Source organism: Heloderma suspectum, chromosome 11 (genome assembly GCF_057233095.1).
Source record: "Heloderma suspectum isolate Gila_16-S chromosome 11, 16-S_ref, whole genome shotgun sequence".
Classification (NCBI taxonomy): domain Eukaryota; kingdom Metazoa; phylum Chordata; class Lepidosauria; order Squamata; family Helodermatidae; genus Heloderma; species Heloderma suspectum.
Window position 1 is genome coordinate 3,222,176 of NC_139468.1, and position 25,777 is coordinate 3,247,952.

The following is a 25,777-nucleotide window of genomic DNA, read 5'->3' on the forward strand; positions in this document are numbered from 1 at the left end:
TTGAGGCTGTTACGTTGTTGACACTTGAGTAGAGATGTAAAACTTCCAGAAATTTTGAAGCCATTGTGGGCAGGGGCGGGGAATGTCTATCTCATGGTGGTTCAGAAAAAAATGGAAATTTGGGGAGCAAATGAAACATATGCAATACTTATTTTTTTAGCATTTCGTTGTTTTAGGAACATAAAAAGTATTGTGTATAACTTGGTTTTGCTCATAAAATTATCATTAAAATTAAGGGCATTAATTAAATTAGAAGTAAACTCACTAAATTTGTAATTATTGTCTGAGTAAATGGTACTTTTACATTTAATATACTGAACATGATCATTTTATCAGCAAACCAAGTTATGCATAATACGTACATGTTAGGCTCCTGTTTTATGTCTTACCAGAGGGAACATCAGCAAGTAAACCCTGAAACTTCTAAATCATCCTAGAAATCAGAAAAGCAGGAAGAGGAAGGCTGGTATACTGCATCTCTTCCTAAACTCTGCCAACCTAAATTGGTTGGTGGAGTTTAGGGAAATCTATTGAGAAGGCAAAGTTACTGAGAGCTTATTTAGCTGCTGGAGAAGACTCTCTTACCTGTTAGGAATGGTAACCGAGCATATTTAACTTAAGAACTTCTGAGCAATCTGTTGAGTATTTGAAGAGTGACATTTTATTCTCTTTTATAAGGTGCTACCAATCTTGGTGGTGATTTTTTGTATTGTGAGAAGCTCCTTTGCCCCGGCTCTTCAGGGGCATTGCATTCTTCCTGTTTGGTAGGGAGTAGTCAGTAGTCCAGATCCCTTGGGTGGTTTCCCACTCCTTCCATTAGGAGGCAGTTTCCAAAACAAATATATGTCTAATTTAGCAGAAGCTCCCTAATTACTTAATGATTAACTATGTCAGCTCTTTGGAATTAAATGTTTTGTTTTTAAAGACACACACATGCTTTGTTACCTTTGTGTTGAGTATCACCTCTCCCCATTATCTGATCATAACCTCATTTCTTTCCCCTTGTTTACATTTACTTTTCAGACTGTCAGTTCATTTAGATTTTTATTAAGTATATTTTACGTCTTATTTTGCCTACATTATTTCCTGTGCTTTCCTCCTGTCTATCCCTCACTTGCTTCTTCCTGTGTCATTCTGATCTTTATTAAAGCTTCCCAACTTTTTGGTCGCCTAGTGATACGCCATTGTATAATCTGGAACCCTGTGAACCACTGCCTTTTGATGTTGCAAGATTCCGTGGACTGACAGCCACTGTATTGCTGGACTTAACCTATCTGACTGGCATCCATGAAGATATGGGGAAGCAAAGTGCCAAGCGACATGAGAAGAAACACAAACACGACTCTGAAGACAAAGGAGACGTTGACCAGAAAACAGAAGGCGACCCTACATCAGATGCACGATCTGTGCCAAGTGCGGAGGAGGTCAAAGGCCATGGAGCAGCTGTGAGTTCAAAATCCGAAAATGAAATCACTTCCTTTTCTTTAGACTCCATTTCTTTAGGCATGGAGTGCCAGCATCCAAACGCTGAAGGCAAAAGAAAGAATCATGAACATGCTTCGAAGAATTACGATGTTGTACAATCAGAAATCAGAGCGGTGCAGTTGTCTTATCTTTACCTTGGTGCTATGAAGTCACTTAGCACTCTCCTCAGTTGTAGTAAATATGCTGAATTGTTACTGATACCAAAAGTCCTGGCAGATAGCGGTCATAATTCTGATTGTGCAAGTTCCCCCATTGTTCATGAAGATGTGGAAATGCGTGCTGCCTTGCAGTTCTTGATGCGCCATATGGTGAAACGGGCAGTCATGCGCTCGCCCATCAAGAGGGCACTAGGACTGGCAGATTTGGAACGGGCACAAGCAATGATCTACAAATTAGTGGTTCATGGGCTGTTGGAGGACCAGTGTGGTAACAAAATTAAGCAAGGTATGCTGTAAATACGCAAATATATAGATGTTAATTTGAGTGCATTTAGTATACCAGATACCTTTTTCTTTTAATGTTTGAGTGTGCAAAGCCTGCAATGCTGTTATGTTGTTCTTGCAGTGTCAGCATAATGTTGTGCATTGTGGTGCTACTCTGGTGCAAGAGCAGCAGTTGGTGTGCAGCATCTTAAGTCTTTACTTTGTGTCTTTGGGCTGTTTGTTTTCCATTAGTTAAGCTTTCTTACTAATCTGAACCATTAGTAAAGCTCACTGTAATCATGCTAATTAATAATCTCTCCTTGTTCACTCCCTTTAGCTTAATAAAAGTTAACTAAAAGGCTTCTTTTCAAAATTGAACTTGGATGTGGCATTCAAAGACTGCTTTTTAAAATTACCCCAGTGCAGCATAGCGCTTTGCATGGTGTTATTCTCGATAACATCAGTGTTGAGCAGTGGCCTGCACAGTCATGCCAAGCACAATTTGAGTGAGTTTACACACAGAACAAAGTGGATTTGTTTCGCTTCCCTGTACATCACAGGATTCGTTGATCATTTGAATTCTGTGTGTCTGAGAATGGCTCCTATCATGCTTGTGGTGAGGGACCAGAGCACATGCTTAGGTGCAGAAAGCCCCAGGTTCATTCCTTGGGGCTGGGGAGGACCCTGTCTGAAACCCTGGAGAGCTGCTGTCAGCATAGATGAGACTGAGCTTTGATGGCCAGTGGTTGGACCTTCCAGTGCTCCTTCCTTTGCTTTTAACGCCACGTCTGCTGAGATAATGGGGAATGCAGGGGTGAGTGGACACTTACATGAGAGGATTGGCAGGAGAGGGGAATGCTGAATGGTCTTTCACTGGTCAGTTCTCTCCCACAGATCACCCCAACCCCCTAACCGATCTGGCTGGGGGAAAACCCTTTAAAAAAGGCTTGTGGTGGGTGTTTGCTCGGAATCAGCACGCTGCCCTCATACCCACCCATTCTCCTGCCTCCACAGTAGTGTTGGGCCTAGCCTAATTCCTCACCGAGTCTTCTGAAGGCATCATGCGGTTCCTATCTTCAGGCTTCCCTGAAGTGCTGCGGTGCCCTTCTGTGGAGCAGGAGACATTTCTGTCTCCCACCCACAATCAGCGGATGCAAGGCTGTCCCAAAAAGACCTCGTGCTCTGTGCCTCACACTAACGCTGTAGCTATCCATACAGCACTGAATGACAATGTATAAACGCTGTATTCATGGTATCACAGCGTAGCCGTATCCAAGCCTAGGAATAGGGGGGCAGCCCAATAACCTGTGAAAGGACGTACCTCTGCATCCTTGCCAAGTAACTAAGCACATTGTAAGCTCTCCTGAAGGGATGTGTCAAGTGGTGTTCAGGACTGTGTGATGAGAGTTGACAACTCATTTAGCTGGAGATTTGATAAGATGTGGAGGATAATCTGCGCTGGTTTATTCTGATCATTGTTTGACTGGCACAGTGCTCTTTTGACATGTTTTCCCAGTAAGAGAGAAATACAGTGTGGGGCTGTTTGCACAACACGACAGCCCACAATGGGTTATTATTTACCTACGACAAGTGTGTCGTCGGAACCTGGCCTGTGTGTGTGTGTGTGTGTTTGTGTGTATTCCAAGCCCCAGAAGAAGTCAGTTCTGTTGGAGATACAAGGGCCAGAGGGAAACGATCTGAATAGCTTACAAAGAGCTTTTGACTGTCAGGATTTTGTTTTCCACCAAGCCAGACTTTTCAGATATTAAGAAGGCGCGTGTGTTACTTTCACAGTTTGGGGTTTTGTCAGCGTTTTCTTCATTGAAAACCAACCCTTCCTTCTGTGATGAAGCTTCTGAAAAAGATGCATCTGTAACAGATTAATTGGAAGAGCTTTTCCTGTCCTTAATCTTCATAGCTGCTAATAATCATTTTTAAGAGAAAAGCAAAATACTAGGAACATAGGAAACTGCGTTATATCAGTTCAATCTGTCTGTCCATCTTGTCCAAAGTATTGTCTTTTCTGACTGACAGCTGCTCTCTATGGTCTCTGGCAGAGAAAACTCTTGCCCTGGCCCCACCCCACCTTTTTTTTTGAACTGGACAAAGCAAGGATTGAACCTGGGACCTTTGGCATGGAATGCATTTGCTCTACCATTGAACTGGGGCCCATCCCTGATACGTTGTTATAGTTGGAAGAATCATCTTCCCCTGAGAGCATTCTGGCTGAAGTCCTAGTAACTAATCATACCAACCAAAAGGAAGGTACACTTAGTGGCTGGGATGTCGTACACATCTTTATTTATTACATTTATATCCCACCTTTTTTCCTCTTTAAGGAACCCAGGGCAGCATACATAATCCTCCTCCTCCATTTTATCCTCACAACAACAACCCTGTGAGGTGTGTTGGGCTGAGAGTCTGTGACTGGCCCAAAGTCACCCCGTGAGCTTCCATGGCTGAGTGAGGACTAGAACCCAGATATCCTGACTCCCAGTCCAACACTCTAGCCACTACACCACACTGGCTCTCACAGTGGAATATTTTATGATTCTCCTTTGCCAAATTTCTAGTTAATGTTAAATAAATCCCACTCTTCTAACACCTGGGAGGTATGAGATGCAGGAAACAAACAGGGGAGGGAAGTTGGCTTCATGTCCTGCTTAGGAGCATCTCAAAGATCTCTCTTTGGCCACTGCTGGAAATGGAATGTGTGATCAGGTGGCCATTTTGGTCTGATCTAGTAGCTACGGTTGTCTTTCTAAGCACAGCTAGAACCAGACATGAGCGAAAGAAGGCTCCCTGTGATGTGACATGTTTAAGAGAATAAAAAGCAGCCCCCTAAACTTTCATCCAACAATTGGAATTTTAGAACCACAAATAAGAAGAGCCCTGCAGGATCAGGACAAAAGTTTATCTAGTATCCTATTCACTACATTTGCTAAGATGATGCCTCTATAAGGCCCACAAGCACTCAGTCACTAGTGTGTTTTTCTGCAGTTATCTGTGTGTAGATGTATTTCTCTGTCAAATGATATGGAAAAAGGTTACATTGCTCTGCAGAAATGGATCAGCAAGGAGAAGAAAATGACCAAGCTCAGCAGGCCCAGACACCTGTGACAACGAGTCCTTCTGCCTCTAGTACTACATCTTTCATGAGCAGCTCTCTGGAAGATACGACAACTGCCACCACTCCAGTAACCGATACAGAAACCGTACCCGCCTCTGAGTCACCGGGTGTTTTGCCTCTTAGCCTTCTTAGGTATGGATTGCCCCCCATAAATGGTCCAGCTAGTTTGTAATCATCTCGCTTCTTGAAGCTGTCTGTTTTTGAAGTTAGATATTCATTTTCTGAAAATATATGTGAACAATTTTAATAAATTGAGATTTAGACAAGAATAGTAAGTGAGAAGCAGCTTGTGAGCCCCTCTTTTTAAAATCCATTTCCTCTCTAGTCAGTTTAAGCCATAAAATTGTTTCTCTAACCCCCCTCCCACCCCATTATTTAAAATTGATGAGCTATTGGTGCCAGTCTTAATAGTATTAGGGTAAGGATAAAAAGTGAGTTGTTCAGCGAGGAGAGATCTAGAGGAGGAAATGGGATGTCCAGAGAGTGGGCTTCTGTTGCTGACGTCCATATAAATCCCCTTAGTGGATTGCAGCTCTTCCTAATGACATTGGAGAGTCAGGCATTTAACTTATTGTTTAATTCTTTTTTCACTTTTTAAAAAAAGGCAAATGTTCTCTAGCTACCCGACGACTACTGTACTTCCAACAAGACGTGCACAAACACCTCCAATATCCTCTTTGCCAACGTCTCCCTCTGATGAGGTGGGCAGGAGACAATCTCTCACCTCTCCTGACTCTCAATCGGCAAGACCTGCCAATCGCACAGGTAGGATTTGACCACAGCCTTTGTCCAATGTGTCAACATTTTTAAATTCATTCGACTTCATTTTAGCCTTTTTAAATCTGTACCAGAATCTGTCTGTTAATATAACTGTGTGCGTTCGCAGTAAGTCTAGGGATCAGTGCCCAGGTCTGCTAATTGCTTGGCCTCTTAATACTACATCATTCTTGAGCAGTTGTCAAGATTTTCCTCCTTCTACCATTCCAGGAGTTTGGAACCAGTGTGACCCTCCTAGTTTTTGGTCTTATGCATCTTAGCTAGGCTCTAAGCATATCCTGATAAACTTTTCTGACAGGCATATGAAACATACAACCTGGTGCTTGCCAGTTGTAGTAAAAAGTTCCACTTTAGTCCCCAAGGATAGAGGGCTGCATACATACCTGTGCTATGGACTAATTGTGTGGCTTTTGACAGGTTGCTGTTTCTCAGCATCAGTGCCTCATCTGAAAAACAGGTACAGCAGTAACTTACCTTGCAGACAAAGCACAGTAAAGATTGTAAAATAATTTGCAAGCTAAAAAGTAATATACAAATGACGTTTTTCCTAAGCTAAAAAACCTTAGATGGGGAAAGGTTACAGCATTTGGGGCTTTTTGGCTCAGAAAAAGGGTAAGTGTTGACATGATAGAGTAGTGTGGAGAGACTGGATAGGGAGAAAAACTCCCTTATAATATTAGAAGCCAAGGTCATCTAAGGAAGCTGAATTCTGGGAGATTCAAGACAGATAAAAGTACTTCTTCACACAGTGCATAGCTAAACTGGAATTCCTGACTATAAATAGAGATGTAAAGACCCAGAAAAAACCTGAAAAGTTCGGGGGGAAATTTTATTTTTTTTCTAAGGACATTTAAAAATATTTTCTTTCCAGAAAAATCAAACAGTTCTGGATTATGAAATATTTTCTTTTAGTATGATGACTAAAATGTTTAAGGCAAGGTGTTCATATGTTGCTACCCAGAAAAAATGGAAAGACCTTGTTTTTTTCCCATGGCTTCCAAATGTCTGGAAATGTTACATCTCCAAGCACAAGACATACTGATGGATTCCAGCTTGGATGGCTTTAAAAGGAAATGAGACAAATTCATGGAGAAGAAGGCTATCAGTGGCTGCTAGTCATGATGACCACATATTACCTCCAGTATCAGAGGCAGTCAACACCAGCGGCTGGAGGTGCTCTTGCCTTCATGTCTTGCTTGTGGGCTTCCCAAGAGGCAGCTGGTTGGCCTTTGTGGAACAAAATGCTGCACTAGATAGGCCTTTGTTCTGATTTAGCATGACTCTTACATTCTTAGAAGTAGATCTGCAGAATACAGAGAACTTGCTCTGAATTTATATAGGCAGCAAGACTGTTGGCTATTCCATACATTTTAGAATTCCCTTTTGAACTTGAGCCAGTGTGGAGGCTTTTAATAAACAACTTTTCCAGATTTTTTAAAGATCTTAAGGAGATTTTTCAGTAACTTTCTACATGCTAGAATGTATAAAAATGTACGTTAGACAAGTTTACTTGTTGTGGGTCATGCTGTAATATTCACTTTTATGCAGTGAAAGAATCAGCTACTCTTTAGAAACCTTTTTATAACTGCAACCTCAGTTCTACCTATTGTGTCAAGGGCAAGTGGGATTCACAAGTATTTTCATGTTAAGGGCCTTTTTTGGTTCTTTTGTAAAGCAAATTCACTTTCCTCCTCTTAAGAGATGAGTGGCTAAGAGCCACCTGCAATGCAACACTTCCTTTCTGGGTAGACTGTTGTAGCTTGTCTGACCAGAGACATTGGAGGAAATGCAAGATTAATCTAAGGATGTTGCTCATTCACCATTAATTCTCCTTTTCCACAACTCACAGCTTTGTCAGACCCAAGCAGCCGCCTTTCAACTTCCCCTCCTCCACCCGCTATTGCCGTGCCATTGTTAGAAATGGGGTTCTCCCTCCGGCAGATTGCAAAAGCAATGGAAGCCACAGGTAATCTGTCTGCTATTAAGAGCTATACATTGCACAGTTCAGTCTGAAAGAGCATTATTCTAAAGTTTAGCTAAATGTTTCTACTTAGAGACCCAGATGTTGTGCTTGGGATAAAATGAAAACTGCCTTAACTTACTTTGCTTCCAAGATTCACTTTTTAAAAATTATTTATACCAGAGTTAGCCCTGTTAGCTTGTAGTTACAAAAAGAGTAAAAGGGTAAAAACGCAGGGTTTTGAGCTTTGAGCAATGTTTAGTCCTAGAATTTGTGCCTTCTTATCACAGCCAGGACACTACAATACAACCTGCGTGCACATTCCCAGCGGATTCCCTGCCAGAGAGCTGGGCTTCCAACAGAGTCTTCTCTTTTATTATTTCTGCTTCATTGACTATGCTAAAGCCTTTGATTGTGTGGATCACAACAAACTCTGGCAAATTCTGAAAGAGATGGGGGTACCAGACCACCTTACCTGTCTCCTGAGAAACCTGTACAAGGATCAAGAAGCAACAGTAAGAACCCGACATGGAACAATCGATTGGTTCAAAATTGAGAAAGGAGTACGACAAGGCTGTATATTGTCGCCCTGCTTATTTAACTTATATGCAGAGTACATCATGAGAAATGCCGGGTTGGATGACTCTCAGGTTGGAATTAAGATTGCCGGGAGAATTCCCAACAACCTCAGATACACAGATGATACTACCCTAATGGCAGAAAGCAAAGAGGATCTCAAGAGCCTCTTGTTGAGGGTGAAAGAGAGTGCAAAAGCTGGTTTGAAACTCAACATGAAAAAAACGAAGATCATGGCATCTGGCCCCATCACTTCCTGGCAGATGGAAGGGGAAGAAATGGAAGCAGTGACAGATTTTATTTTCTTGGGCTCCAAGATCACCGCAGACGGTGACTGTAGCCATGAAATTAAGAGACGCTTGCTCCTTGGGAGGAAAGCTATGGCAAACCTAGACAGCATAGTAAGAATCAGAGACATCACCTTGCCGACACAGGTCCATCTAATCAAAGCTATGGTTTTCCCAGTAGTAACGTATGGCTGTGAGAGCTGGACTATAAGGAAGGCTGAGCGCCGAAGAATTGATGCCTTCGAACTGTGGTGCTGGAGAAGACTCTTACAAGTCCCCTGGACTGCAAGGAGGTCAAATCAGTCCATCCTAAAGGAAATCAACCCTGAGTGCTCATTGGAAGGACAGATACTGAAGCTGAAGCTCAAATATTTTGGCACCTAATGCGAAGAGAAAACTCTCTGGAAAAGACCCTGATGCTGGGAAAGACTGAAGGCAAAAGGAGAAGGGGACGGCAGAGGATGAGATGGCTAGATAGCATCACTGATGCAATGAATATGGACTTGAGCACGCTTCGGGAGAGAGTGCAGGACAGGAAGGCCTGGCGTGCTATGGTCCATGGGGTCATGAAGAGTCGGACACGACTGAATGACTGAACAACAACAACAAGCAGTACTGTAACAAGCCAATTACCCTTTAGTGTCATAGCTTCGTTTTTTTTTGCTTTTGTCTAATAGCTTGTAACTTTGGCAAGGCCAACTTGGTAAAGAATAATGGAGAATGGGAAGAACTCTTCATTGTGGTTAGACAAGGAATGATAGCCCAGGAACAAAGGGGAAATAATATTCTTCCCTTGCCCCGTTCCATTGATAAATTTCTTCAGATTTCCATGCATGTTCAAGCTTTTCTTTGTAGTTGTAAGAGCTAGGCATTGGCTTCTTAGGTGAAGGCAGCATGCTCTGAATGTCGAGATCTGCTTCAGCTAATGTTGTGAAATTTCTCAAAGAGCTTTGTCAGTGAACTTCTGAAGTTTGCAAACTTTATAGCCATTTTTAATTGAATATATATCTATATTTTAATAGAATACATATCTATATCTCATTCATATATATATATATATATATATATGAGATTTAATTGTAAGTTGAGATGTTTCTGCTTGTCTTAGGTGCAAGAGGAGAAGCAGATGCTCAGAACATTACAGTCCTGGCAATGTGGATGATAGAGCATCCTGGGAATGAGGAAGATGAAGAGCCTCAATTGGAAGAAACGGGTGATTCCCGCCATGGTACTGTAGTCTCTGGGGGCAGTGGGAAGTCAGGCGATCAGTGTTACTTACAATCTCCTGGAGACATTCCTTCAGCTGATGCCACTGAAATGGAAGAAGGCTTTAGTGAAAGGTAAAATGCTAATTCCTTCAGGATGCACCCAAACCCTGTTACTGGGACTACAAGTCTTTCCTATGCTTTAAGTATTAAATAAATATTTAATAGCACAAAACTATTAAATGTTAATTATTAAAATTAAATTGAGTTCTGTGCAACAGTTTAAAAGTCAAACAAGTTTAGATAGCTTAAAAGGGCATTAGACAAATTCATTTAAGTTAAGTCATCAGTGCTAATCATGATAGTTGCATGGAATGTTCAGCTTCAGAGGAAATTTGTCTCTGAATAGTTTGAGAGAGCTATTGTGCTTTCATGTCCTGCCTGTGAGTTTCCGGAAGGCATCTGGTTGGCCACTGGGAGAAGCAGGATGTGAGCTGTGGTATGATCCAGTAGAACTGTTAGAACTGTTCTTAAGTTCCAGCTGAAAAAGTTCACATCGTAAGAGACAAGACACAAAAGGGAAGAACAAGGGGAGGTAAAGGAACAGGAAACTGTATAATTCGTATACCCTTATTTTACATAAGATGAAGAGGAGGGTAAATCTAACTTTTATATATTTTAATAAAAAGAAGCAGAAACTTTAAAAAATAGTTTTTTTAGCCATTTCTTAAAAGGAGAGAGAAGGAGAATGATGAACTAGAGAGGAATAAAGTTCTGTGTGAAAAGAGAAGCAGAGGAAATGGTCAAGATAGGACCTGAGGTGCCTCCAGATGAGGCTTTCATTGGGCAGTTGCCCTGCTTCATTCATGGAATTTTACAGGGGTTCCAGACAACATCATCTCTTTGTAACCATCTGTGTTTTTCAACTGCTTGTTCTGGGGTTTTTTTTCTTACCACAGAAAATCTGTTAGGGAGGGAAGGAAGGATGGATGGAATAGCTGGATAATGCCTTTTTATTGGTAACACTAGGATCGAGAATGTTGCAAGGAGAAAAGAGCGAGAGGTGTGAAAAAGAGCAGGAGCATAATCTGAGATCAGGGGGCAGACGATTAAGAGATTTAAAAGTAAAGAGAGGTGATTTTAAATTGAATATGGTGATTTGGATGGATGCTAATAATGCTCAACACATTTTGATTGGTTAGAACCATATTCAGTCATACTTAAAGTAGACCCATTGAAATCAGTGAGATTCGACTTAGTCGTGACTAAGTCCCATTGATTTCAGTGGGTCTTCTCTGAGTATTACCAAGTTTATCCAACCCACTGTTTCTAAACTTTTGCGTATACTTTCAGCCATGATAATATGGATCATGCAGAAAATGCAGCATCTGGAAGTGGACCCACTTCAAGGGGTCGGTCAGCAGTAACCAGAAGACACAAATTTGATTTAGCTGCTCGGACGCTGCTGGCACGTGCCGGTAAGTGTCTAAAAATGTGCTGCCATGAGCAAGACTGTTGTGGGGCAGAGGGAGAAAAACCTGCTTCACCCAAGAATCTATATAGATTATAGGGATTAATTTAGCCCCCACCCCAACTGTGTAACTGAATACAGTTGTTTATCCCCCCCACACACGCACCCACAGGTAAATCAAATGCAGCCATTTTGTGTTTACAGTGGTATTTGTTAACTTTCTCAGACTTGGGATAAGGCAAAATATAAATATTTACAAACAAAAGCTGGCCTCTATAGGGTAAAATAAAGCACTTACTTGGAGATAAAGTTGTTATGGGGTAAATCCCTTCCTCCCATTGCTGATGCTGTGGTGGTGGGCCTCCAATGAGAGGGGCACAATATGTCTCAGTCCATAAAGTGCATGGCAATCCCTTCCTAGATGTCCCTACAGTATGTGTCCTCTTCCCGTTCAGTCTCCCTCTCCCCACTGCTGCATCTATTGTGACATCCGTTTTGCTAATATATAACCTTAGTGGTAGCTAGAATGCACTGCTGTTATTTACGTGCAAAATAAAGTATGTGGTTTTCTTCTCTGGTTTAAGCGGGATTGTACCGCTCTGTACAGGCCCACAGAAATCAGAGCCGGAGAGAAGGGATCTCTTTGCCACAAGACCCTGGAGCGTTGTATGACTTCAACTTGGATGAGGAATTGGAAATCGACCTGGATGACGAAGCCATGGAAGCCATGTTTGGGCAGGATCTGGCCAGTGATAATGACATTCTGGGAATGTGGATCCCAGAGGTATTGGATTGGCCTACCTGGGTGTGTGTGATTGCAGCTGGGGCTGCTTTGCTTACTACTTGTTCTTTAGAAAATGGAGTAACGTGCATTGCTAAGCAATCGTATATTAATATTATTGTTGCTAATACTTATTTGGCATCACCCATCACAGCTAACACTAAGGGATGCTTGTGGGTGGGGGACTCACTCATGCAGTGCTTTCCCCATTGGAAAAGCCACCATGTGGGCAAGTGTCTGAAACTGTGCTGGCAGCTGAAGGAGCGCTCCAGTCGCTGGCTCAGTTGGGCAGGAAGTTTGGTTGCCCTCCCCTGCCTTCAGAGAGCCCTCCAGTGGCAACCAGGGAGTCCACTCATATTTACCCCTGCTGTGGATCTGGCCCAATACTCCCAGAGCCTGCAATGAAAAGTGGCAGGAATATGTAACAGCAGCATTCAAAGACAATCCACAATCCTTGCTGTGGGGAAGGCAAAAACCACTCACACAGGCCAGTCATGACTGCAGGGCAAATTCCATCCTGGCCTGAACAGCTGGCAGTGAACCTTTGTACATGGCAAAGCATGGGTGAGCAAAAGATCCACGTAAGCTGCTAGCTGCACAGAAGACGCATCGCCCCCCCATCTCACACACAGGAGGCACAATAAGGTGGGGGACAGCAGGAATCCAGGCTTACTATGAAAAGAAATGGGAAGACCTGTGTTTGCCATTCCAGTAGAATCAAACATGCATGCATGGGGAAATATATTAGGATTAGTACTGGGCAAAACTAAAATGATGCGCAATAGGAATGGTCCAATATGGTCATTGGCACCTTTTAGAACTATACGCTGCAGGCAGGTTCCTCTCTTGAAATGAATGTGAGTTAACAGAAGAGCACATCAGCGCAGGAGATGTTTCTTGTGGATTGCTCCTCATTTAATGCTTTGTGAGATTTTGATAAATTTTCATGAACTTGCTGAATTTCTTCTGTATGGTTCAACGCAACAGCATCCAGTTAACATGCTTTTCATGTTTAGATGATAACTGTGCACATCTACATTGCCATAAAAGTGCTTAAGTTTTTGCTGCCGCTTTGCTTCCAGTAAACAAGTGTCTGGCTGAGCATCTTGATTAAGGCACTGAAAACTTTAGGCCTTGTATTCCTAAACAAGTCAGATGCCATAGTTGAACAGTAAAGATGCAGTTCATTCCAGTGGTTGTTATTGTATTGGCCTTGATTTTGCTCTATTTCTGTTATGAGTAGGGTTCTAGAAGTCTCTCTGATTAGTTGTGATGAAAAGTGTTTGCAGAATGCTGGGAGCTTTAGAGCTGATCTGCACATTGTACATTATGAGGCAATAGACTGTCTTAATCAAACTGCAGGAGGTAGGGGTGATGTTTTTTTAATGCTCCCCACCCTGCCTGTAGTAAAGAGAGAGGGCTATGCTAAACCATTCTTTATGACCTGTGAATTTACTACATGGAGGGAGTTCTTTATATGGGTGAGCATTGAAAAACATGATTCACCCCCCTGCAGTTTGAAGTGGTACAATACAGATTTCTACCATCACAGTCTACTTCCTCATTTTGCCTTAATGTGTAGAACAGTTCTCAGTTTAAGTTTCCAGTCCTTGTAGTTGTGAAGCAAAACCTGAAAGTAGATCTGCAATTTTGGCTAATATGAGGGTGGAGTTACTCAGTGGAATTAGCAGCACTTCCCAGAGTTCATGGGGCCTATTATCCCCCTCCCCCCACCTAGCAAAGTTCTGCACAAAAGAAACTGGTTGCAAACAAACATGTGAAAACTATTTCTGCAGCTGTGTAAATTATGCAGATCATGAAGATTAAGCATATACAGGCTAGTTTTCATTATGTATTCCCTTGGAACATTTGGGATGTGTAGCCAGATAATTAATCTTGTAGATTTTAAGCATTTCACCATTAAAAAGCACATTGCAGTTAGGTTCCAGATATGAACTGCTAATTTGCGTGCTTTGATGTGCACAAAGTTAAACTTGTTCACCTATGGCAACCTAGCATATGGCCAAGTAATGATATTGCCAAGATACTAAGCTAAGCTGAGAACTGTTGATTTAGGTGTGGATATGACAGTCCTATGGAAGAAAGTAGGAACACTCAATTTTTCATATAAATGAAAATAACTGCATAATTATGTTGTGCAGCATGTGTGTGAATCTGAAGACAGGGAAGAAGTAGTAGTATGCGAGTTGTGTGAATCCAGCGTTGTCAGCTTCAATCAACACATGAAAAGAAATCACCCCGGCTGTGGGCGTAGTGCAAATCGACAAGGCTACCGTAGCAACGGCTCCTATGTGGATGGGTGGTTTGGTGGCGAATGTGGAAGTGGGAATCCTTACTACCTCTTATGTGGCAGCTGCAGGGAAAAATACTTGACCTTGAAGAACAAATCTAAGACATCTGCCTCAGAAAGGTACCAGAGACAATGTGGCCTGTGATATTCCTTCCTGAAGGAAAGAACCGTTTGGGGTTTTCCTTGATTCTCGAAGGAAAAAAATGAAGCACTTAATTGTGAAGAGCTGAACTTCATGGATTAATATCGTGCAGTTGCTAGAGTGTTAGGTTTTGAAAGCTCAGTTTAAAATCTACTCACCCATGAAATTCCGGTGGGTGTCCACTTTGATGTCCTAGGAGGAACCGTAGCTCAGATGTAGAGCATATTCTTTACATGGAGAAGGTGCCAGGTTCAAGCCCTGGCATCCCCAGTTAAAAGGCTGTTGGGCATTTTGGTTGGGTAAAGCTTCTCGTGTGAGATCTTGGACAACCCTGGACAAGACTGAGCGGCGGTCTGACGCTCGAGAGAGCAGTGTCACGAGCGGCTGTTGCAGCCAGAGTGGAGGAGGTTCCGCTAGACGGACCAGTGGTTTGCCTCAATATACACAGGTGACAAAACTTGTTGGCAGTGTGATCTGTGCCGGAGCTGCAAATGCGAACAGCTGATGAAACCCTTTATAACTCTTCCTCTCCTTCTGGAGAGAGCATGTAACTGCCACATTTTAAAATGTGTGAAATGAAATATTAGCGTATAGACAGCTGTAGGTACATCCCAGATTCCCTTGCAGTGCGGCAGAGGATCCTGGGGTACACCTGACAGATCATGTGAGTACCTGCTTTTCTCAGTTTGGTGTGAGGAGGCATCCAACAATGGGCTATTGTTGAAAGGTAGATTCCTTCTTCCCATTTAAGTTTGTAACAGGAAAATAGCTAATTATTTAATATGTACGTGACCTGATGGAGTATTTGATCGTTGTCTTCTCTTTTTGGTGCAGATATAAAGGGCAAGCCCCCGATCTAATAGGAAAGCAAGACAGTGTCTATGAAGGTACTTCTTTATGTAGGTCTTTCTAATGACACCAGTGCCTAGTTCTCATTTTGCGTTAAAATATTATACCTAACCACAGTTTACTTACCTAATGCCAGAAGACTGGGACATGTTGGATGTTGACGAGGATGAAAAGTTGACAGGTGAAGAGGAATTTGAACTGTTGGCCGGACCCCTTGGGTTGAATGATCGCCGCATCGTGCCTGAGCCCGTTCAGTTTCCAGATAGCGATCCGCTGGGAGCCTCTATTGCCATGGTCACAGCCACCAACAGTATGGAGGAAACATTGATGCAAATAGGTAAACTTGATAGACTGATAGATGATTGATTGCACTTTTAAACCTCCCAATAACCCAATTTCTCTGTGTGGTGTACAGGACATTAAATAATAAGTACAGACAATAAAACAAAGAATAAAAACAGCACATCATAAAACCAAGATAAAGCCAGCAACAAAGAGTAAAAACTCCACAGCGCATAAAACCAAAGAAAAACCAGCAGCAAAATAAAAGTGCGATGATGGAAAAGAACTAAATCAGTTGTTAAAATGCCTGGGATGAAAAGGGCTTCACCTGGCCCTTTGTTTGCAAGGAAGATTGCTGCTTTTTTTGCTGCCACAAATTTGCAGCAGTGGTGGGGTGCAGCCCCTGGTGGGTTCGGGAGGGGGAGAAGTGCTGTGGCCCCATCCCTGGAAGTTGCCCACCCTTGGCTAAGGGCATCTTAATCAAGGTGACTTACAAAATATTAATTATTCTGAGCATCTCGTAAATTCCCACATGCTGCAGCATTTCCCTTTCTTGTCTCCTCCCAAATACAAAGGTTGCCATGGCTCCATAGAGAAAAGTTCTTCTGGCAGAATTACCCTGGGAGAACAGGCCGCTGCTTTGGTAAATCCACATGACCGTGTCATGGCATTACGGAGGGTGACAGCAGCAGCCCAAGTCCTCCTGGCAAGAACGATGGTCATGAGAGCGCTCTCGCTACTTTCTGTCAGGTTTGTCAAGCTCTAGAGGACCCATTTAAACGCCTAAGGGTTGCTATGATTGATAGTGTGTTTTGTTACTTGAAACAATATCAAATGCAAAATGGTTCCACCTTGCTTAGCTGGTGTCAGGTTTTTAGTGGAATAAAATAGTGTATTAGAGGATCTATTTCCAGGCCAAAAGCAAACTTTAAGAACTATACACATGTGAAGTTCAAAATACAGTTTTTCTAAATGATTATAATCTTTTTTTTTTAAGTTAGTTCAAAATATGAACCTTTTGTCTATGTGGTGCCATCCAGTAGTGCAGAGACTGGGATGGGTGCTCTCTGTTCTGCCCTTGAGGAAGAGCATCTTTTAAAAGGAAGAATGACACAGCTGAGGGGCTGGACCAGGAGACCTCCCACCACCTCTCTAAGGCTAATCTCCTGCTCTTCAGGTTGTCAGCATTCTGTCCTACCTTTTCCCTGGTTTTAATTGCAGAGGTGATGATGGTATGTGGCTCTGACACTGGCCTTTAGAGAACTGACTTGATAATCTCATTTGATAGCAAAGCAGTAACTCCCTACTCTTTATCCTGCACTTGTGTTATTAAAAAGCACTCATAGCTGTGTTCGCCAAAAATGCCAAAATACATATTAGGTAATACCTAATAAAAGCCAACTCAGGGTCACAAAAATGTGCAAGCTTCCAGGATATCAAGGTCTCTTCATCAAGCAAGATGTTACAAAAAGCAGTGTGGGGGGAGAGAGGAGGGGGGCGGGAAAGGCTGACAATTAAGTCCGCATGGTCAGAGTCTTAAGATGAACTGTGGGAGGAGGCTGCAGACATTCAAATTAGGTCTACCAGATGATGGGATGGTTTCAGGTTGGACCTGGGACTGTCCCTAGGACTACCAGGACAATGAAACAAACCAAGGTTGATGCCCTGCTTTTGAAAGTATAAAATCCAGCCCTTACTCAGAGCTACCTCTGTCCTAGGGCGAAAAACACAGGTTCCTTGGTAGGTGGTATTACCCTATTAACAACTTCACCTTTCAGAAGATGGAAGAAGGCACAAGGGGATCTGCTGTTTTGAACTTAATCCTGACCCATCGAAGAAGAAATAGTAACTGAAGTGAAAGTGACGGGAACTCTAGGGGAAAGTAACCATTTCATCTTTGCATTCGTGATAGAGGGCTGTGAAACCTGAGTATAGTTGGATGCGTACCTTAAACTTTAGAAAAGCTAATTTCAAAATCCTCAGGGAAAAGTTGAATGGGATCCCATGGCTAAAAGGCCTGAAGCATGTGTGAAGCTGATTTTGGCTAAACATTAGGAGAAGCTTCCTAACAGCAGTGGACCAGGCTGCCTCAGGAAGTGGTAGGTTCTCCTTTGCTGGAAGCATTTAAGCAGAGGCTGCATGGCCATCAGTCTGAGATGCTGTTCCTGCACCCTGCAGTGCAAAGCCTGTATTGAGCAGGGGGTTGGACTAGATGATCTCAGAGATACCTTCCAACTCTATGATTAAGATATTACCCTAATAGGGATTTTGGTTTATTAGGCTTTTTCAAATTGTAACTGCAGTGAGATAAGAGCTTTGAACTGTTAGTCTTCCATGTCTGTGGTCTGTAGGCGGAAAAGTCTTCCCTTTTTTCCCTCAACAGTGGTTCTAGTTGCAGTCTTGCAGCGGGGCTTGAGTCCCTGGGCTTAACTGATATCCGGACCCTGGTCCGACTGATGTGCCTGGCTGCAGCAGGGAGAGCCGGCCTCTCCACGAGTCCCTGTACTGTGTCTGGTCCTTCTGAAAGATCTCGAGGTGTACATAGCAAAATGAGCAAGCCCATTTCCTGCTTGGCTTATCTGAGCACAGCTGTTGGTTGTTTGGCTTCAAATACTCCAAGTGCTGCAAAACTGCTGGTTCAACTGTGTACCCAGGTAGGATCAACCATATTTTCTCTGAATTTTATTTTTCTGCTGTTAAATTTCTTCTTACCACAGTGTCGCAAGAAATGGTAAATAATAGTAGGTAGTCTTTTATATTTTTAAAAAGTCTGAAATCTTGCACATTTGGCCTAGTGCAGACATACAAGGAAACTGGGGTTTAGGGCATTGGGAGCAGACCATGGGATCATGTTGACTCTTCTGGCCCCTTGCCATATCTGATTCTTCCCACCCCCTGGCTTCAGTATTGCATGTAGCAGTTACCAACCCCTGAGCACCTTGGCTTGATTTAATACGGGCATAGGATTTTATTTTGATTTGTGTTAAATAGTTATCCATACTTTTATGCATATATATTTTTTTAGAAAACAGGAGAAGAATTATGGGCATAAGTGAGCCTTTCCCTGCATTTCAACTGTCCAATAGTTAGGTTACAGCACATTCCACTTAACATTGTACATGGACAAAATCCACTCACCTCCCAATGGTAGCAGTAACTACTATGCCGCTAACAATATTAGTCTTTTGGCACCAAACAAATAAGGAGTTCAAATAAATAACCAAGCAACTGGTATAAAAGGAGTACAGTGTACTAAGGTTAGTTTGCTTTGCAGAGTGCTGATTTGTAAACTGGATATTAGTATTTGAATCATGGTGTTCCATAATGTCTTTAACTTCTGAAGCCCACAGTGTAATAAGCAGTCTTGCTGCTGTGGTGTTGGAATGTGCAGCTGGGGAGTTGTGAACTGTAGTACCTGGAGAGAAGGCTAGTTTTTCCAAAGGTTACAGTCCCTTCTTCTAACTTTAAATGTTCATCAGGTCCAATTCTCCATAAGTTTGCATTAATGCAAAATAATTGGAAACACTTTTTTCCCTTGGCCTCTAAATTTTAATGAGTCATAATTTACAAAAGTGATTTGTTGATTATCTCAGGCTTTATATGTAATTGCAGCACCTTCCGTAATATGAAACACCTTAATAACTGTATTCTAGGTGTATGTATCTGGTTGAAAAATCAGTATGGTTGAAATGGGGTGTGTGTGTGTGAGAAAATACCAAAATTGGCTATTACAGTGTTGCCTTTCTTCCTTATTTTTAGAATTTGATTTCAGCAGCAACTGGTGTGAATTTGACTACAGTGGATGATCCAGTGCAACGAAAATTCCTGCCAAGCTTTCTGCGAGGAATAGCAGAAGAGAACAAACTTGTAACGTCACCAAATTTTGTTGTGACTCAAGCACTTGTAGCTTTGTTGGCAGACAAGGGGGCAAAACTGAGGCCAAATTATGATAAAGCTGAAGTTGAAAAGAAAGGTATTTTTTCCTTAACATGCTGCAGTTTTACTACAAGAACTGCAAGAACTGTAAATGAGAACTCCCTATACTTTTCTTACCATTTCATGGTAAGATTAAAGTTGAGAACCTTTCCTGGCTGGGGTGTGTGTGTGTGACATTATTGTACTTGTGTTGATATGTTGTTCTTCACTTTAGGCTTCCTTTTTGGTAAGAGAAATGGGGTGCAAATGAATGAGAAATTCCAGCTCTATTGAAGTGGGAACTTGGCTATTAATTTCTTTTATAAAACTTGCTATTATAGTTTAAAAGATAGTATCATAACCAAACAACAACTCAAAACACCCCCGTTGCTCATTCAGAGTGGAGATAAAATGAAAACTATGCCTATCATGATAAGCTTTTGCACAAATATATGGTTTTATATTTGTTGAGGTTAGCCAATTTGATGGCTCTTCTAAAAATGTAATAACTAGCCACATTCTTCCATGACTTTTGTCTTCTTTCTTTTTTATTTTTTTTTGCCTTGGATTGTTTTTTTGTGATAGTTGTCAATAACCATTTAAATGCTAAACCTCCTGGGTCCAGTCCAGCCCAAAACGGTGTTCGGTACTTTTGAACAATTGAGAGGTGATCTGCTGTTTTTGTATGACTTAATAGAAGCTGCCAGCATTTCCCTCAAGCCACTGGTTACTTTGGATCAGGACTTCATTTGCTGGCAATAACATCCACATTATTCACCAAGGGACATGCATATGTTTTGAATTTAAGTGTACACCCTAAAACTTATAATAACTTCCAGCCGTGGGTATTCTCAAGGCTGGTGCAGATGTAAAACCACTGATTTGTATAATCATGGTTAAGCAGTTGGGGTAATCATGGTTAAGCAGTCCCATCAGCCCTTCCCTTCTGGATCGCAAATTCCTGCCACCAACCATACCCCCCCTCCCCCCGTTGAGCTTTGTGCTGACAGCCACAATCATCATGAGGAAGGCCAACTTGGCTTCCTTTTCTAACCAAGGGTTTGAAACCAAGGAGAGATGTTGCAGTCCTGCAGCCTGTTGCTTAACCATGGTTAAGCAGTTGGTAGCTTTGCATTCCCTAAAAGTTTCTCCTTGCATTTGGTTCACTGCTTATCAAGACGGATATTATAGAGCTGGAAAAAGTGTAGAAAGAGGCAATCAAAATGGCCATGGGGCTGGAGCAACTCTCCTATGAGAAAAGGTTATATATTTGGGGTTTGTTAGCCTTTATGGCAACCTTTTTGGCCCGGAGAGCAGCATGTGATCCTGGCTTGGGAGTTGGGGGCCGCACACGTGCATGCACACACCAATACATACAAATTATATACGCGCGCACACATCCCAGTGATCCTGGTACAGATCAGTTTTTCCTCGCTACTTACAACAGTGAGGAAAGTGTGATCTGCACGACGATCTCTTGCGGAGGGAGTGGGGAGCCTTTTCTCCATCTCCTCCCCCATTGATCTGTATGATGATCTCTGGGGGAGGGAAAAGAGCATCTTCTCTCCACCCCTTTCCCCAGCTATCCTGATACAGATTGCTCTTTCCACACTGGTTGCAGCAAAGAGTGAGTGACCTTTATTAGTATCACTGGGGGAGGAAGTGGGGAGAAGGCTAGCCCCATTGAGGGGCTGCAGTTAAGGCCTTGGGGGTGGGGGGGTTCATTTACCCCTGCTTTAGCAAAAAAGTCAGTAAGGGTGGACAAGATAGAGTTGTATAAAAATATGCATGGTGTGGAGACAGTGGAAAGGGATAATTTTTTCTCCCTCTCTTTATAGTGCTAGAACCCATGATCCCCCAGTGAAGTCACATGGTGGGAGATTCAGGACAGATGAAAGGGAGTACTTCTTCACACAGTGCCCAGTGCTTGTGGGCTTCCCATTGGGGCATCTGGTTGGCCGCCGTGAGAAACAGAATGCTGGACTACATCAGTCTTTGATCTTGTCCAGCACGGTGCTGCTTCATGAAATCCTGTTCATTCCTGCAAAATTCCAAATGGCAGCATAGTCTTGAGCATTCGGTGCTTTAAGACTGAGGGACATCTTGGAGAGTGTGTGGTCATCATTTCTGTCTGTTAGAATACAGTGCTTTAGCAGTGTCTTTGAGGACACTGTGTGCGTGTTGGTTTTGTGTCCAGGGAGTAGAAGGGACACATGTAAACTAGGGCCAGGTTTTTCCAGCTCATTGGAGACTGTAGATGTATGGGTTGGGCCATCCCTCCCTGCAGTTCTCATTTGTTTTGGAGATTGTGAGTAATACTATGCAGCCTTGTCTGTTCTTGGCACTCATCTGAGCATCATCTCATTGTTTTGTCTAAGCAGGTATAATTGCCCATTTGTATGCCCATCCTTCCTATGATCCTTCTGCTGTAGGCCCTCTGGAGCTGGCTAATGCACTAGCAGCTTCCTGCCTTTCTTCAAGGTTATCCTCGCAACACAGGCAGTGGGCTGCACAGCAGCTTGTGCGGACGCTTGCAGCTCATGACCGAGATAACCAAACCAGCCCCCAGACACTGGCAGATATGGGAGGAGATCTGCGCAAATGCTCCTTCATCAAGCTGGAGGCTCATCAAAACAGGGTAATCATCTCTTCGGAATAATTTCATCATTATTTTAAGATGGCATTTCTCTTTGAGTTGTAGGAAACACCTTTTTTAAACTGCTGCCATATCTGTTAAGCTTTGGACTTGTCTTTATTGCACAATTTAATCCCCACACAGCCAGTGGAGTTGCTGTAGTTCCCAACAATTGCTTGAAACATTTGTAAAACTTTTTAGCAAACCTGAACCACTTCATACTCCATGTATTCTTCAACAAATATAGGGCCAGTTGTCCTGTGGTGTCTCATATCCCACATGCCCCACTTTTCAATTAAAAAAATACATTTAACTTGCTATAAGCTGTCAAGGATGTGATTTACCCCTATTGAAGTAAACAGGGAAGTAAAACTATCAAATGCCTTAACTAATTGTGGTCCTTTCTATCCCCAGCAACTTCTCAAGCTAGGCTAGGAAAATAACAGCATGTATTTGCCTATATGATAAATTCCATGTTTTTATGTTTCCTTGAAGGGCACTGGAGTAGTTTTTTCTGCACATTCCTGTATGTACAAAAAACAAAAACATTGCAAAGCCCTGTAGCGGGACCCCAGGAATACATTTTAGAGGGTTAATTCTGCTTGAAGTTGGCTTTACTTTGACACTGGTGTTAACACTCTTATAGTGTAAATTGCAAAATTTATTTCTTATTTGTAATTATCTTTTGAAACAAATGAACAACCACAAACCTATTAGGCTGTTGGAGTACCTTGGACCCCTTCCGTTATTTTCTGTGAGCCTGGTATTTCACCTAGGCATTTCTTTGGTTTCTCTCTTGTTTTCTCTTCCAGGGCCTCCTAATTGAGAATGGTCTAATTGGCGTTAAAAAAAATAAGCATCATGAGGTCCAGTGTATCCCAACAATGTTTGTGTTAGACTGTGTTTTTGTAATGTGATACCAATAAATCTGTTTGTTATGTTAAGCTGGAGTCACTTTGAAAACAGTTGCATCTTTATTTCCAGCTAGGACTTTTCTGTTGGACCCCAGTAGCAGGTTGATACTGTGTAGGAGGTTTGACATTCGATAATTGTGTATTACTTGCATTTTTGGAGTACAAATATTTAAATGCTTGTCTGGCAGGTTCACAGTCTTTGGGGCTTTTTCCTTCAGGTAATGACATGTGTATGGTGCAACAAAAAAGGGCTTTTGGCAACAAGTGGCAACGATGGAACTATACGGGTGTGGAATGTTACAAAGAAGCAATACTCATTGCAACAAACATGTGTGTTCAACAAACTGTAAGTGATTCTTTGAGGTGTCAAATTCAGTCAGCCTAAATGCCAACTTTGTAAGTAAAATAATAGGAGAGTTACGAAAAAGCTTTTCAGTTGCATGTTTTCACACTAAATTTAGTTTTCTCGCCTAATGTTTAGTATACTGTAACCACTTCTCAGAGGTGATTCCTTGTTAAGGGCAGGGGAGGCCTCACCCACCGTCCCGGCTGCCCCTGCTTTCTCTCTGCCCTGCCCAGATACCCTCCCAGGAACATCCCGCTCCCTCTGCTGCAGCTCAGTCGCCTCTGTGCCTGGCCTGCAGTCTGCAGTTCCCCGTCTGTTCCACTGGGTGAGCCCCTTGCCTGCCTCCAGCCCCTCCTGGCTCCAGGCTCTGCCTCTTGCAAGCTGGGCTTGCTCAGAATCCCTGACCCCTTGAGCCAGGCAGAGCGTTCCTCCAGGTCGCTCTGCCTGGCGGACGTGCATGGGAATCCTGAGCAGGCAGAGCCCAGGGTCCTGAGGAATGGCAGGCAGGCAAGGAAGCCACCCCTGGGAGAGAGAGCACCGTGGCCAGCTTGAAGCATATAATTTCTGAATCTTCTTTTTTAAAACTATAACCTTATATGGATGGGTTGCAGTAGCGATCATGGGGGTTTTCCAAGGAGCTCCCAACCTTGCCATTTCCCCCCACACACCCATTTACCCCAGTTTTTTAAACCTGCGTGCTAGGTATGTTGGAGCAATCATGGAATGTCTGTGGGGTGTCCAGTGGACACCCACTACCCCTTGCTACTTCCCCCTATGTTCTAAATTTAGTTTGTTGGGAGGGGACAATCTGGGGGGTGTACTTGGAGCCCCCTATGCCTCATTAATTTTTAATTAAAAAAAGGATTCTCTTTAAAAAATCTTTTTTAACCTAGCTTCAGCTTGCCTTTTTGTGCAATGGATTGCTGCTGGAGCGGAAACACGTGGGTTCAGAGGGATGCTTTTCTGTATTATAGGGTGGATCAGACCCCTCCCCTCAAATGCTCTGCTTTGCGTTCATGATCTACCCCTAAACCTGGCTCCACCTACAGTTAACTGCCACGAACTCCCCCTGACCAGCTCAAACAGGCAACAGCCACCACTACCATCTCCATCCCATATTCTTAATCTGTAAATGGTATTAATATTATTGCTAAGTGTGGGTGTTTTTTGGAAAGGAATGGCAGTTTTGTACGTACACCCTGTGCAGTTATGTTGCCTTTTCCCCCCCAGAACACTTGTGTACATTGTAACCTCGGCAGACAGTCTTGTCTAACCACATTTGAGCCTGTCTGCTGGTTTTAAAAGGCGTGGATTGCATCAGGTTTGCCCTGTACTCATAAAACAGATCCCCGGATATTGAAATGTATGAATTGTGATAGGTGCCTGACTTGTAGTCTCTAGACAGTGTGAAGTTGAAGGCAATGCCATCCTAATCTTATTTGTTTTAGCTACGTTAGGAGTGTTGAATTATGCAAGTCTGTAATGGGTGCAGCAGCATGAACTATGAAAAATGTAACGGCTTGGGAAAGTACTCACAGCTTGCATCATCTCCAAGTGGTGCAAAGGGCTCCAGTTATATCTGGGATTCTTGGGGAAACTATTCCTATTGTGGTCACAGTGGCACTGGCTGAGGCCCCCTATAAAAGAATGTTTGTAAAACAGGGGAACTAGCTTGCTTTATGGCAGGTTGAATCCTCTGGAGCAGTACAACTTTTTAATAACTGAATGAAAGTTTGGAGCGGTATTTTATATCTTAATTGTGGGATGATGGCTTAATTTTCCATAGGATTCCTTGAACGCTCAAACTTGTCACAAAATAGCCTATAGGTTTTAAAAATAAATGTGATGAAGTTTGAAAAAGATAATATTGTCTAGAATGGAACTTCATTTTCACACTTTTGCTAATGCTTTTGCTGCTGTGTTATGATAAAACCAATGAAGGAGAATATCCTATTGCACCGTGAATAATGCTCTAGCTGAGAAAGTGGCTCACTTTGAAAACTACTCTCTTTTAACTTGCTCTAACTGAAAACTGTGTTTCTGAAGGTGATGTCTTAATTGCATTGCAGGGAAGGTGATGCAGAGGAAAACTTAGGGTCACCCAGTGATCTTAGCTTGTCCCTTGCCTGTTGGAGTGTCAGTGGCAAGTACCTGGCTGGAGCCCTGGAGAAGATGGTGAACATATGGCAAGTCAACGGTATGAGCCACACATTTTGCTGAGCATTGCCTGCTTATAGTCAGGAGGAGTCCGCCTCTTGGGGTGGGACAGAATGCAAACTGATTAAGGAG

General features: G+C 42.7%; 1 protein-coding gene across 9 annotated transcripts in view; it reads left to right on the plus strand.

Annotated features, from left to right (window-relative positions):
* The window catches only part of HERC1 (HECT and RLD domain containing E3 ubiquitin protein ligase family member 1), a 113,735-nt gene that overhangs the window by 61,741 nt on the left and 26,217 nt on the right, over positions 1 to 25,777 (plus strand). For 5 of the 9 annotated variants that reach the window (XM_084816648.1, XM_084816654.1, XM_084816651.1 and 2 more), the window contains exons 38-53: positions 1,151 to 1,929; positions 4,971 to 5,169; positions 5,642 to 5,802; positions 7,664 to 7,780; positions 9,746 to 9,977; positions 11,196 to 11,320; positions 11,898 to 12,118; positions 14,257 to 14,525; positions 15,382 to 15,434; positions 15,533 to 15,733; positions 16,254 to 16,428; positions 18,062 to 18,332; positions 19,438 to 19,651; positions 21,975 to 22,231; positions 23,361 to 23,488; positions 25,558 to 25,685. In XM_084816648.1, the coding sequence (XP_084672774.1) occupies positions 1,151 to 1,929; positions 4,971 to 5,169; positions 5,642 to 5,802; positions 7,664 to 7,780; positions 9,746 to 9,977; positions 11,196 to 11,320; positions 11,898 to 12,118; positions 14,257 to 14,525; positions 15,382 to 15,434; positions 15,533 to 15,733; positions 16,254 to 16,428; positions 18,062 to 18,332; positions 19,438 to 19,651; positions 21,975 to 22,231; positions 23,361 to 23,488; positions 25,558 to 25,685 (3,530 nt within the window). The remainder of the gene's footprint in view (positions 1 to 1,150; positions 1,930 to 4,970; positions 5,170 to 5,641; positions 5,803 to 7,663; positions 7,781 to 9,745; positions 9,978 to 11,195; positions 11,321 to 11,897; positions 12,119 to 14,256; positions 14,526 to 15,381; positions 15,435 to 15,532; positions 15,734 to 16,253; positions 16,429 to 18,061; positions 18,333 to 19,437; positions 19,652 to 21,974; positions 22,232 to 23,360; positions 23,489 to 25,557; positions 25,686 to 25,777) is intronic. The other 4 variants (XM_084816653.1, XM_084816650.1, XM_084816652.1 and 1 more) reach the window with 4 other exon arrangements.